The sequence below is a fragment of the Onychostoma macrolepis genome, chromosome 03 (assembly GCF_012432095.1).
Source record: "Onychostoma macrolepis isolate SWU-2019 chromosome 03, ASM1243209v1, whole genome shotgun sequence".
Lineage (NCBI taxonomy): Eukaryota > Metazoa > Chordata > Actinopteri > Cypriniformes > Cyprinidae > Onychostoma > Onychostoma macrolepis.
The window spans coordinates 47,549,562-47,563,088 of NC_081157.1; the positions used below are offsets into that span (position 1 = coordinate 47,549,562).

General features: G+C 38.0%; 2 protein-coding genes across 3 annotated transcripts in view; one reads left to right on the forward strand and one right to left on the reverse strand.

Annotated features, from left to right (window-relative positions):
• The window catches only part of kdelr3 (KDEL endoplasmic reticulum protein retention receptor 3), a 44,446-nt gene extending 38,016 nt beyond the window's left edge, over positions 1 to 6,430 (forward strand). The window contains exons 1-5 of one of the 2 annotated variants that reach the window (XM_058768893.1): positions 794 to 1,202; positions 1,586 to 1,686; positions 3,703 to 3,861; positions 5,038 to 5,290; positions 5,812 to 6,422. In XM_058768893.1, the coding sequence (XP_058624876.1) occupies positions 1,112 to 1,202; positions 1,586 to 1,686; positions 3,703 to 3,861; positions 5,038 to 5,290; positions 5,812 to 5,855 (648 nt within the window). In that variant the 5' untranslated portion in view covers positions 794 to 1,111 and the 3' untranslated portion in view covers positions 5,856 to 6,422. Of the gene's footprint in view, positions 1 to 793; positions 1,203 to 1,585; positions 1,687 to 3,702; positions 3,862 to 5,037; positions 5,291 to 5,811 lie in introns of those variants that run through there. The other variant, XM_058768894.1, reaches the window with a different exon arrangement.
• On the reverse strand, positions 6,140 to 12,015 carry LOC131536162 (GTPase IMAP family member 4-like). The gene is made up of 3 exons (XM_058768892.1): positions 11,895 to 12,015; positions 8,817 to 9,317; positions 6,140 to 7,444 (listed from the first exon to the last, which is right to left on the reverse strand). Exons 1-3 carry the CDS (start codon positions 11,923 to 11,925, stop codon positions 7,032 to 7,034), a joined length of 945 nt encoding a protein of 314 aa, XP_058624875.1. The 5' UTR covers positions 11,926 to 12,015; the 3' UTR covers positions 6,140 to 7,031.
• Between the last annotated feature and the right edge of the window lie 1,512 nt (positions 12,016 to 13,527).

A 13,527-nucleotide genomic window follows, 5' to 3' on the forward strand; every position in this document is an offset into this window, starting at 1 on the left:
GCAATTGCTTGAAAATTCAAATCTACAACCTCAGTCAGGGAGGGAGATTTAAAAGGTGTGATTTGAATGTAGCCAAAGCAGCGGTCTGTGTGGTCTGTTTCACAGCAGTTTTCCATCTGATCACAGAACGACGAGCTAGAATACACATACAAAGCCAACTACATGATGATGATGAGCATCTGTACAAACAAACGAGAAAAAAAAAAATGCATATGTTATGATAGAAATAGCCTGATAGCCCAAGTTAAAATATTATATTAAAAGTACAGAAGTTTTTCAATAAGAAAATCGTTCTAATTAGAATTTCTATCATTGGAACCACTTGAGTGTTTTTTGTTTGTTTGTTTATTTTTTGTTTTTTAATGGAATCTAATTATTCTCTTTTGTGTACATTGTCTCAGTAAATATTGCTGCTGCAAAGAAAATGAACAGGATAAGAACAAAATCCTAGATAGGAATCTTATAGGAATGATTCCAAAACATAATAGAAATTCTAATTAAAATCCAGTACAATTTTCTTAATCCCATAGGATTTTGTTTGTCAAGAGTTTGAGCGGTGAGTAGGCTAAATCATACGCTACTACAAAACAACATTTACTCTGATATACAGCTGTATAATTGCTTTTATAATTCACGAACAATACTATGACATGTAACATCTCGATAATTTAATATTAAATGAGCTATTTATTTATTTATGTAAAATTTTATTTTATTTTTTGAGTGCACAGACACAGCTTCGAGTTGTCGTTTTTATTTTTTAGCTGACGCGTTTCCCCTTTAAAGGCGCGCGCCACAGAGGCTGTGATGCGGCTCGTGCACGCGCGCGGCGCGGAAACCCGGATCCTGGTCGCGCGGACAGTCAGCCACGTCACCGATCAGCGGCGCGAGCGCACAGTCCAGCACAGACCATCAGAGAGACTTTGCAGTAAATTACCACGAATTCTATTGCGCATATCTAATAAATTACTAAGAGATTTATGCTTGCAACCGGATGACGCGCACGCACTGAGCAGCAGAAAGAAAGAGTTTTTATTTCAGCGGAGCGAACATCTGATCTGAAAACAGCTGCAAAACTCTTTAAATCCAGCGCTGATTACTGATCGATAACATGAATATCTTCCGACTGTCTGGAGATGTTTGTCATCTGGTCGCCATCATTATTCTGTTCCTGAAGATCTGGAGATCCAAATCATGCGCAGGTACACGCAGAAACTCGTATATGCACGGCAGAGTGATTAAAAAACTACAGGTTTATGTGATTTTCATGTAGTTGAGCTTATTATTGAGTGTTATTGGTGCTTAAACCGGACCTGGGACTGTGAATGTGGAGCAGAACCGGAGCGGATCTTTAGAATTCGTTCACACATGAAAAACGCTCGAAACACTTTAAATGCGCAAACACGCGACTGTCTTGGCTGTAAATTATCTTAAGCGTTTACTCAAGTGTAGTTTTATTGTGTTTACGTGGCAGCTGATTGTGTGAGCCACCTAGCATGCCTTTAAGGTTCTTCAGGGGTTCCTTGAGGAACTCAAGATACGATTTTGTTCTGTTTGTAAGTAAGGTGTGTTATGTGTGTTTCAGGTATTTCTGGGAAGTCTCAGATGCTGTTTGCGCTGGTCTTCACCACCAGATATCTGGACCTGTTCACATCCTTCATCTCCATCTACAACACCGTCATGAAGGTAAGGCCACGGAAGAGCCATTTTCACCACACAAGAAAAAAAAAAATGAGTATAATAATTATGAGATAAAAAGTCAAAATTGACATACTAAGTCATAATTATGATTATTAATGGCATTTAAAAGGTCAGAATTGATATGAAGTCAAAATAATAAGATACTTATGACATACAAGTCATAGATGTGAGATTAAAAGTAGAAATTGAGATGAAGTCATAATTATGACGAAAACAATGATAGTCAACTATAAGATGCTATAAGTCATAATTGTGAGATTAAAAACTTGAAATCATGATAAAATCATAATTATGACAAAAACAATGACAGTCAATAGTCAAAATTATAAAATACTAAGTCATAATTATAATATAATGTCAAACTGATAAGATAATGTCATTATGAGATACAAAGTAAAAATTGACATTAAGTCATAATGAGTTTCAAAAGTAGAAATTGAGATGAATTCATAATTATGACAAACAATGGCAAGTCAAAACTATGACATAAAAAGTCATTATGGAAAAAGTAAAACATAAGATACTTTCTCATAAAAAATTATGACATTAAAACATAATTATGAGATTAAAAAGTTGAAATTAAGATCAAGTCAATCAAGACTAAAAAAAAATATATATATATATATATACATATACATACATCAATTTCAACTTTGTATGCCATAATTGACTTTATCTCATAATTATGACTTGGTGTCTCATTATTTATTCAATTTTTTTTTTTACTTTTAATGCTTTGTCATAATTATGATTGATTTGATTGATTGATTGATTTTATTTTATTTATTTTTATTTTTTTGTGGCAGAAATAGTCTTCCATGAAAGACAAACACACACAGCTGATCTTGAAACTGTTGTGATTGCTCAGCAAATGTTTGCACTGAATTGTTATTATAGTTCACCCATTGAAATCATTTATTATCATTTATTTAAACTCATTCAAAACTCATGGTAAATCTGTAGGACATTATGTGCATGACAAATCCACAACTAGTTTCCTGAAGCTGGCAAACTACAAACACTCAAACTACGTTCCTGAAGCTCAACTGCTAGAACAGGGCACTTCCAACAGCAGGCTGTGGGTTCGAATCCCAGGAAAAGTCACTCAGGATGGAAGCTGTGTCTGACAGATGCAGTAGCGGCTCCTGAACGTAAATTTAGGTGGGGGTTCTGGGTTGTAGGGCTAATTTATAATAAACTCAAGAAAGCTTATAGTTTTTATAGTTTATAGTCTAATTTCTGAACACGTACACACACTGTTGACAGAGGTCTAATGTACTTGCGTTATTCAGCCTGTGGGTGGCATGCTAATGTTGATTGACAGGCTTTGAAGTACTCAAATTGCTATAGAATTATTGCCTTAATATTGTCTCCAAATGTTGATTTACAGTGTTACAAGTTGTAGAGAAATTTAAGTGAGGAAGCAAATATCATGTGTCATCTCAAAACAAACATAAAACAAACACAACAGAACTATATAAAGGCTTTTCACGTGAGCACATTTAAACTAAAGGATTAACACTTTATTCATTTAAAACACTACTCCACATAGGAAAAAACAGACATGCCTGTTAGTTACTAACCTGGCACAGTCACATATAGGTGAAGCTGACTGATATCGTCCTGATCTGGAGCGAGATAAGGTAATGTGTAAATAAGCGAGGAAGTCTGAAAACTGACCAAATGGCTCTCAATTAAAGCGTGCTGCAGTTCCACTTTTCACCACAGATTTACATTGTAAAATGTGTGGGGCGCTGTTGAGTTCAGGCGGCACGACTGCCCCACATAGTATCATTTTACGTGTCTGCCAAAGCTTGTGATGAATTTTAATATATTCTGCGCACTTTATGACTTAAAGTGTCAAGAAAATCCTAAAAATGTTTGTTGCAGAATGCTGAACACATTTACAGTTTATTATTTGTTCAGTTTATATAGAGTTCCATGTTTTGGGTGGGGTTGGACCCTGGACAGATGTGTGATAGGGATCTGTCTGTCTCTCAGGTGGTGTATCTGGTCCTGGCATACGCCACCATCAGCCTCATCTACTTCCGCTTCAGGAACTCGTACAACTCTGAGAGCGACTCGTTCCGTGTGGAGTTCCTGCTGGTGCCGGTGGCCGGTCTGTCGTTCCTGGAGAACTACGCCTTCACGCCGCTGGAGGTCAGAGCTCGACGCTGATTGCTTTAGATGTTAAAGGGTTCATGAACTGCCTTTTTTATTTTGTACTGTTCTCTGAGGTCTACTTATAATGTTATCAAGATTTTTATATAAAAAAACATCATAATTTTTGAAGTAATAAGCTATTTTCTGTCCTGCTTTTGACCCCCCTCATCAGAACGCTCTGTTTGAATAGGCGTAGTGTATTGTTGACTCGGAAGTACACGCCCACTGCTGTGATTGGCTAATAGTTGTGTATGTTTGACGCGTTTTAACAAAAACACATAAATACTCAGAACATATCAAACGATCTATAAGAAGAGACAAAGCAATAGTGACCATGTAATGAAAACATTTACTCACACTTGAGTTGCGACATGATCGTCGGATCCAATATAGTCGTCAGCATCGTCTTTTAGTTTCAATCTTTCTGAAAATCCCACTTCGAATTGTGCTTTGTTTGTAAACGAATCTGCAATAAAATGATGTGAACAAAGGACTAAGTTTTTACTGACGCAGTCTGTAAAATAAAGTCCATCCACTCTTTCCTAATGTTGGGATCAGAAGGAAGGCAATGCAAATACAGTTTTTCCACAACTTGGCACTGCACAGCATCTTGTTGTCTTCGGAGCCATCTTTATCGTTAGGTTTCTGGGTAGATCTGCGAGTTTGCCTCTCTCATAAACACTACATGCGTGAATCAGTGGGCAGGGCTAAACAGGCAGTGATGTAGAATCGGTGGGCGGAGCTAAACAGGCAGCGATGTAGAATTGAAGGGCGGGGCTAAACAGGCAGCGATGTAGAATCGGTGGGCGGAGCTAAACAGGCAGTGATGTAGAATTGAAGGGCGGGGCTAAACAGGCAGCGATGTAGAATCAGTGGGTGGGGCTAAACAGGCAGTGATGTAGAAGCAGGTGTTGATCATCTTCTGTGGAGGCGGTGCTTATCCACACTATTACATCATAGAGTAGAACATTCCAAACGCTGTCATTTTGTCAGACTGCCTTCAATATAAGCTGTTTTTGGACTAATGACAAAGTTTTGAGTTCTGAAACTTACAGGATGTTTTTATAGTACTATGACCTCTTATATGTCAAATGATCAAGGGAATTTTGGTTTCTCAGTTCATGACCCCTTTAAGATGAAACATTGTCATGACGGATCTCTGCGTTTGTGTAGATACTGTGGACGTTCTCCATCTATCTGGAGTCGGTGGCCATCCTGCCGCAGCTCTTCATGATCACTAAAACGGGTGAGGCTGAGTCCATCACCACACACTACCTGTTCTTCTTGGGCCTGTACCGCGCGCTGTACCTCGCTAACTGGGTGTGGCGCTATCACGTGGAGGGATTCTTCGACCAGATCGCCGTGGTGTCCGGCGTCGTCCAGACCATCTTCTACTGCGATTTCTTCTATCTGTACTTCACCAGAGGTCAGCAGACATCTCACAACTTTGAGCTTATATCTGTTTTCATGAAATGATTAGATGATTTATTGATCAATGTTATTTCTTTGTATTTTGTTTTCTATCTATCATTCTGTCTATCATTCTATCTGTCATTATGTCTGTCTGTCCATCTGTCTATCCATTTGTCTGTCAATGCATCCATCTGTCTGTCTTTATGTTGTTCATCTGTCTGTCGATGTGTCTGTTGTCTCGTCTGTCTTTATCCATCTATCATTCTGTCTATCTATCTATCATTCTATTTATCATTATGTTTGTCTGTCCATCTGTCTATCCATTTGTCTGTCAATGCATCCATCTGTCTGTCCTTATGTTGTCCATCTGTCTGTCTGTCTGTCTATCATCCGTCTGTCGATGTATCTGTTTGTCTGTTGTCTCGTCTGTCTTTATCTATCTGTCTATCATTCTGTCTGTCTGTCTCTCTCTCTATCTGTCTATCTATCTATCTATCATTCTTTCTGTCTCTCTATATATCTATCTATCTGCAGTGCTGAAAGGAAGTGGAAAGATGTCTTTGCCGATGCCGGTGTGAGTTGTTGGATCAGGCCCGCCCCTTCATTAGGCCACACCCAGTCATAACATTATCACCAGCCACCGCTGTAGTTCTTGTGTTTGAGATGCATGTGTGGCTGGTGTAATCGTGCCTTAAAGTGATCAGATCTGCTGGACGTGTCTCGTCTTTGATGCCTTAATGTGTTTCTGTTCATAAAGACAATGTGTGTGTGTGTGTGTGTGTGTTTATATATGTGTGTATGTGTGAGAAACACTCTACATTCTGTAGTTCATAGTTTGCTTTTCTCGTTTATTCTCATAGTCTTGTTTTTTTTTTCTGTAGTACATCATTTTGTTTATGACCAACTATAAATTTTTTTTTCATTCTGTAAAGGGACGTTTGATTTGGATCTTTGAGTGTTTTTGTGCCAATATACCAGAGAAAATCATGAATGTTTGTATAAACCACATTTCAGTCTGAGAATGACATTTAACAGATGTCTGGCAATAGCATAATGATTTTTTTATTAAAGATTGGCAGTTTATCTGCCCTGGTTTTTATAAAGCATGCCAATAAAGAGTTTCTGTCTCTGCAAATGAGCGCAGAAACACACTTCAGTCCATCTGTGGGTCACGGCTCTTTATTTCGTCATTCTTTTATTAATTCGTTAAGTGAATCAGACATTCATGATGATTAAACAGACGTTATCATTTAAGCAGTCATAAATTAAAAATAAATACATATTTTGTGTGAAGATGCATATTTTTAGCACAATCAAAATCATTTGCATTCTCATACTCTCTAACTTATCCTGACAAAATCAGCATAAATGAAATTAAGTACAACTAAATATGTACATATATAATAGTTACATTGTGTGTGCATGTATGTATATGTGTGTGTGTGTGTATATATATATATATATCATAATTAAATAAATACTTTTAAATAAAATTTTCAATATGCATTTTAGTGTTTTGAAAGTGCTTTATTACATATATCACAACAAATATTAATAGTCTTAAAATAGGCCCCATTTTCTTTATGAAAAATATAATTTTGGTGGATTTGTCCTGGACATTTTGTGAATTTATTTTTTTATATGGGAGTTTCATGCATTATCTCATTGTAGTGCAGACATTTGATGATGTTGTGTATTTTTATCTGCTTATTCATGTTGTATTACTAAGGGTCTCTGAAGTGTGTGTGTGTGTGTTAGCGCAGGAGCGCCTTCTTGTGTTTGCACAGTACTTTGGTTCCCTCCCTCACAGCTCCGCCCATCACTTTAGCGGCGGTTGTGATTGACAGTGGCGTGGAGGCGATGGCCGCCACCCTCTGCACGGCTTTGACCTTCTTCCCTTTGCCCTTCCCTTTCTCCATCACGCCAGACGCTTCCACCGCACCGCGGCCCATGGCCGTCAGCAGCTCGTGCCAGAACAGACGCTCTGCCCTCTTCCTTGCCTCCTCATCCTCCTCCTGACCGTCTCCCAGAATCCTCTGCTGCATGTGGCGTACAGCTGTGTCCGCCTGCACCAGCATGTCAGCGGTGTAATGCGCTCCTGCGTTATGCTCCATCAGCACATCGATCTTCTTCAGCAGCTCGGTGACCTGCGACCTCTCCTCGAGACCTTTAGTCAAGTCACATTTATTTTTGCCTTGTTCTTCACAATACACACTGATTCAAAGCAGCTTCTTGTTAATTAATATCTTTATGCCTTATAGTCGCATTTATCAGAGCTGTGCGATAAAATACTTACATTTTATGACAATACATGCAATCAAGCAGTTGAGATTTGCTTACATCTTACAATTCTGCGTCTTTTTTAAATTCTGCATTTATTTCTCACTATTCTGCGTTTGTCGCAATTCTGGCTTTTTTATCTCGCAATTCAGTTTGTGTTGCAATTTCTGACTTTATATCTCACAATTCAGTTTTTTGTATCGCAATTCTGAGTTTATATTCCGCAATTCTAAGTTTATATCTTGCAATTCAGTGTTTGTCGCAATTTGGGGTTTATTGCTCACAATTTTGAGTTTATATCTCACAATTCTGTGTTTGTCACAGTTCCAAGTTTATATCTCGCAATTCTAAGTTAATTTCTCTCAATTCTGAGTTTATTTCTTGCAATTCTCAGTTTATATCTTGCAATGCTGTGTCTTGCAATTCTGAGTTTATTTCTCTCAATTTTCAGTTTATTTTTTGCAATTCTCAGTTTATATCACAATTTTGAGTTTGTGTCTTGCAATTCTGTTAATCTCACAATTCTAAATTTATCTCTCAATTTTGAGTTTGTATCTCACAATTCTGTTAATATCTTGCAATTCTGAGATTATATCTCACATTCTGTTTATATTTCGCAATTCTCCGTTAACATCTTGCAATTTTGAGTTTGTATCTCACAATTCTGTTAATATCTCATAATTCTGACTTTATATCTAACAATTCTGAGTTTATATCTCAAAATTCTGTTTCTTGCAATTCAGAGTTTATATCTCACAATTTTAGTTTATCCTTTCGCAATTCTCTGTTAATATCTTGCAATTCTGCATTACTATCTCACAGTTCTCTTTATATCTTGAGTTTAAATTTCACGATTCTGAGTATAAATATGAGTTTGTTTCACAATTCTGCAATATCTCGCATTTATGAATTTATATCTCACAGTTCTGCGTTTTTTTTGTTTTTGTTTTTTTTTTTTTTTTTTAAGATTACAGTATTTTTGTTATTTTATGCTGTTATTTAGATAGAACAGTATAGGTCAACAGGAAGCGAAGTGGGAGAGAGAGGAGAGGGATGGGATCGGGAAAGGTCTGCAAGCGGGATTCGAACCCAGGATGCCCAGAGCGCAAAGTCGCTACATGTCGCTGCACACCTACTTGCAATTCTGTTTTAATGAAAATTGCGAGACAAAAAGTCAAAACTGTGAGATAAAATGTTGCAATGACATTATTTATTTTTATCCCAATGTGGAAACATTATTTTTGGTTATGTGGTGGTACCTTTAGTGTTGTCAAACACGTGATAGCCGCCCGCGCAGCTGCACACAAACTCCCATAATTCCTCGCTCTCCTTCAGGAAGTCGTCCGCGGGTTTCGCTCCGAGCACGTCGCCGCAGGTGATCAGGACGACGGTGAAGCGGAGCGCTTGCGGTCCGAATGCGGCACTGATCCAGTCCAGAGCGGCGCTGTTCTCGCGCGTCACGCGTCCGGCGCGCAGTACCAGTAGGAACGCGTGCGGTCCGGGCGCAGACAGCTCCACGCACCGGCTCAGCTCCGCGCGCACCTCATCCGGGCTCAGACAGGTGTGGAAGAACCCCGGAGTGTCAATCAGCCGCAGGCTCCGCCCATCCGCCACGCCCCCTGAACGCTGGCAGCGGCTGGTGACCGATAGGGGCGACACATCCATCCAGAACGCGGATCGACCCAGAATCGTGTTTCCAGATGAACTCCGACCTGAACCCGTGTGACCCAACAGAACCATCCGGACCTCAGCCGAACCGCCTGAGACAACAGACACGACACCTGATTATATTTTTACTAGTGCTGGGCAACGATTATTCGCATCCAAAATAAAAGTTTTCGTGTACATAATATATAGGGATAGTCTTGGCCTAATGGTTAGGGAGTCGGGTGGGGAAGGTGGGGATTGTGAATGAACAGCACTCTCTCCACCTTCGATACCATGACTAAGGTGCCCTTGAGCAAGGCACCGAACCCCTAATTGCTCCCCGGGCGCTGGAGCAAGGCTGCCCACTGCTCCGGGTGTGTGTTCACTGTGTGTTTGTGTGTGTGTGTGTGTGCGCACTTGTTCACTACTCACTGCTGTGTGTGTGCACTTGGATGGGTTAAATGCAGAGCACCATTTCGAGTATGGGTCACCATACTTGACAATACGTCACGACTTAACTTAACTTAACTTATATGAGTGTGTAGCCTACTGTGTATATTTATTATGTATATATAAAGACACAAACATGCATGTATATAAGTTATATGTTATGTATATAAAATGTTATGTTTATATATTAAACACACACACACATATACATACATATAAATTAGCCTATATGAATATAAATATATATTCATACATGCATGTAGGCTAAATATTTTCAATATATATATACTGTATGTGGGTCATTCTTCAATTGGGGTGGCAATTGAGAGGCAGAATTTGTAAAAATGTTTGTTTTTTTTCTAATAAAATATATTGCTATGCATTTAAAATTAGTTTAATATGCTACATCCATTCAAATGAAAGCTTAAGAACATTTAGATTTTTAAATAATTTCAATCAAACACTGGTGACAAAGCCACTTATGTCTATGTCATTTTGAAGTAACACCACAGACTTTATATCACGGTTTCAGTGGTGTTACCAGAAAAGAGAGTAACACCACAAACAAATCAGCCTAAATCCAGACTTTTCTAAAATAGAGGCTGCCATCATGATGATTTCAAGATCAGGGGACATTTTGGAAATATTTTTAAGTATGTTTTAATCAAAATTTTGATTAAAATATGTCAGATCTGCAAGTTATCAACATAACACCACCGACACTAATAAAGTGTGACACATGAAATTTAGCTAAGAAAATTAATGAGAAAGAATGTACTCCCCATGCACCCCTCAGATCATCCAGCACCTGCAGTGACCTTTACACACAGGAAGTAATAGAATGCTCCCTTTTCTTAAAGTGGTGACATCCTCAGATCAATCAAACACACCTGAAGAAGCTAATCAATGTCTTCAAGATCACTAGAAAGTTACAGGCAGGTGTGTTTGATTAGGGTTGGAGCTAAACTCTGCAGGACTGAAGTTGCCCATCCCTGATTTATTGGTAGGCTATTTAAAGTTTATTTCAACTGTTGTAAAGTAGAGGGACACCACTTGCCACCACAAATGAAGAATGACCAAAGTGTGTATCTTTATATATATATACATAATAAATATACACAGTACACACTCACAGATTATATAAACAAAAATGCAATTGATCGCGATGAATCGTTGTCCAGCACTAATTACGGCAAACAGTTTACAAATAGATTTTTTTTTATTCAAGAGTGTTTTCATGAACATTATACAGGACTCAGTAGAACTAAACTTTTTTACATTTTTTAATTTTTTATTTTTTTTAACATGTATAAAGTAATTAGCTAATAGTAATACAAATGTACTATTATGAAATTTATATTAATTCGAAGTAGTGCTGTCAAAAGATTAATTGCGATTAATCGCATCCAAAATAAAAGTTTTTGTTTACATTGTGTATGTGTGCTGTGTATATTTATTATTCATACATAAATACACACAGATACAGTATATATTTTGAAAATATTTACATGTGCATATATTTATATTCATATAATTTATATATAAATATATTTAATATATAAACATAACTTTTTTCTTAAATATATAAATGCATATGAGTGTATTTACATATACATAATAAATATACATGAGGTCTCAGAGCTGCTAATACTATTTTGTTGTTTTTGTACCTCTGGGTGCATACAATGACAATAAACATTCATTCATTCATTCATACACACATATGTAAACAATTTTTTTTATTTTGGATGCGATTAATCACGATTAATCAGTTGACAGCACTAATTCAAAGTATACTAACCAAATAAATAAACAATAATAAATATTTATTTACATATAAATAAAAATACAAAATACAAATGTAACAATAAACCAACATAAACAGGAATGCAATACGAAATGTTTATATTGGATCCCTATAATTTCTAGACTTTTCTTTCATAAGAATCTGAATAAAAATTTTCACATAAAGGGACAAAATAAAAGCAGGAGCATATAGTTCTCAATAAGACATTTATGGTCATTCTTTGTGGGATGTATATCACACAGAATACTGTGTGATATAAAAATGAATTTCATTTAAGTATGTCCGTGTCCCTTTAACTGTCCTGCGAATCATGCTTGTAACATGAGCTGATAAAGACTCGCGCTCCATCACGTGATCCTGTGCTATAAACTCCGTCAATCCGGATCGTTTGACCGCGACTCTGTAAATTTATTGCGTTTATATTTTCACTCACCAGCAGCTGAAGCCTCGCTTTCCTCCGCCATATTCCCACACACGACTGAGACTTAAAGAGACAAACACACGGACCTCACCACAAACACCCAGAAACACATCAATTCAGTTCAATTCAAAATTGCTTTATTGGCATGACTGTAAAAAATACAATATTGCCAAAGCTTGAAATATATGTGGAGAAATATAATAACAATGAAAAGATCAAAATAATAGAATAAAAACATTATAACAATATAAACTGAAATAAACAGTGTAACAAATAAGAACTTGTGTGAACATTTCATTCCACAGTGTTTAACATATAAACACACAGGCTGAGGGTCACTGTGGTGGACGGTAGGGAAACACACTGAGGTCAGACATAATACACACATTATGTACATTCACCTGCTGTCTCTCAGGCTGTGGCACCTCCACACACACACACACACACACACACACACATACATTCACCTGCTGTCTCTCAGGCTGTGGCATGTCCACACACACACACACACACACACACACACACACACACACACACACACATATTCACCTGCTGTCTCTCAGGCTGTGGCATGTCCACACACACACACACACACACACACACACACACACATTCACCTGCTGTCTCTCAGGCTGTGGCACGTCCGCACGTATCTCGCAGCCAGTGCTGCTGTCTGTCCCTCTCCTAGTACTATCTTTATTTGTTCTGTTTCACTAATGGCTGTAAAGTTCTTCATTAAGTTGGTGAGTTTGTTGAAGTAGAGGTTTCTTATGGATCTGTATTTATGACAGTGAAGGAGGAAGTGTGTCTCTGTCTCTCAGTGAGCACACACTCTTTGCTCTCTGGGTAACCAGCTCTTTCTGTGTCTGCCGGTCTCGATGGCTAGTCTGTGCTCACCGAGCCTGTACTTGATCAGGATCCGTCTCTGCTTTGTGTCTCTGACACTCAAGATAATCTTCTAATTCATATTTTGAGTTTATAGTTCGATATAGTTGTAATTTACCTAATCTTCCTGTTTTGGTTTCTTGATCCCAATGTTCCAGATTGTTTGATAATTTGATTTATTTTGATGTTTGGGTGAGAAGCAGTGCTGGTCTGAGACTGGTTAGTGTTAGTAGAGTTAGTCAGGTTAGTAAGTCTCAGAACCAGCTGACTTAGGGGACTTTTTTCGGGGTTCAGTTCTTGGGTTTGTAGTGCTTTAAAATGTAGCGATTCTGTGGGACTCGATTGAAGATGCATCCAGAATTTGAGGGATCTTTTTTGTATATTTATAATCAATGGGAATCGGCCTAATTCTGCCCTACATGCATTATTGGGTGTTTTTCTTTGTAATTTTAGGATAATTTTGCAGAATTCTGTGTGTAGGGCTTCTGTTGGATGTCTGTCCCATCTAGTGTAGCTCTGATCACTGAGTGGACCCCAAACCTCACTTCCATACAGCGCTATGGGCTGAATCACACTATCAAAGATTTTACACCAAATTGGAAGCGGTATTTCAATATTTTGGAATTTTTTCTTGATTGCGTATAGAGCTCTTCGAGCTTTATCTTTGAGAGCATTCACTGCCGTACTGAAACTCCCCGATGCAGTGATGATCAGGCCGAGGTAAGTGTACTGCATTGTGTGTTCTAGGGCAGTGCTGCCT

Excerpts from the sequence above, each read along its gene's own strand:
- LOC131536162 (XM_058768892.1), bottom strand. The coding sequence starts at position 11,925 with ATGGCGGAGGAAAGCGAGGCTTCAGCTGCTG. Across the intron at positions 9,318-11,894 it reads AAGCGAGGCTTCAGCTGCTG|GCGGTTCGGCTGAGGTCCGG; the intron begins GTGAGTGAAAAT and ends CTGTTGTCTCAG. Across the intron at positions 7,445-8,816 it reads CGTGTTTGACAACACTAAAG|GTCTCGAGGAGAGGTCGCAG; the intron begins GTACCACCACAT and ends ACTTGACTAAAG.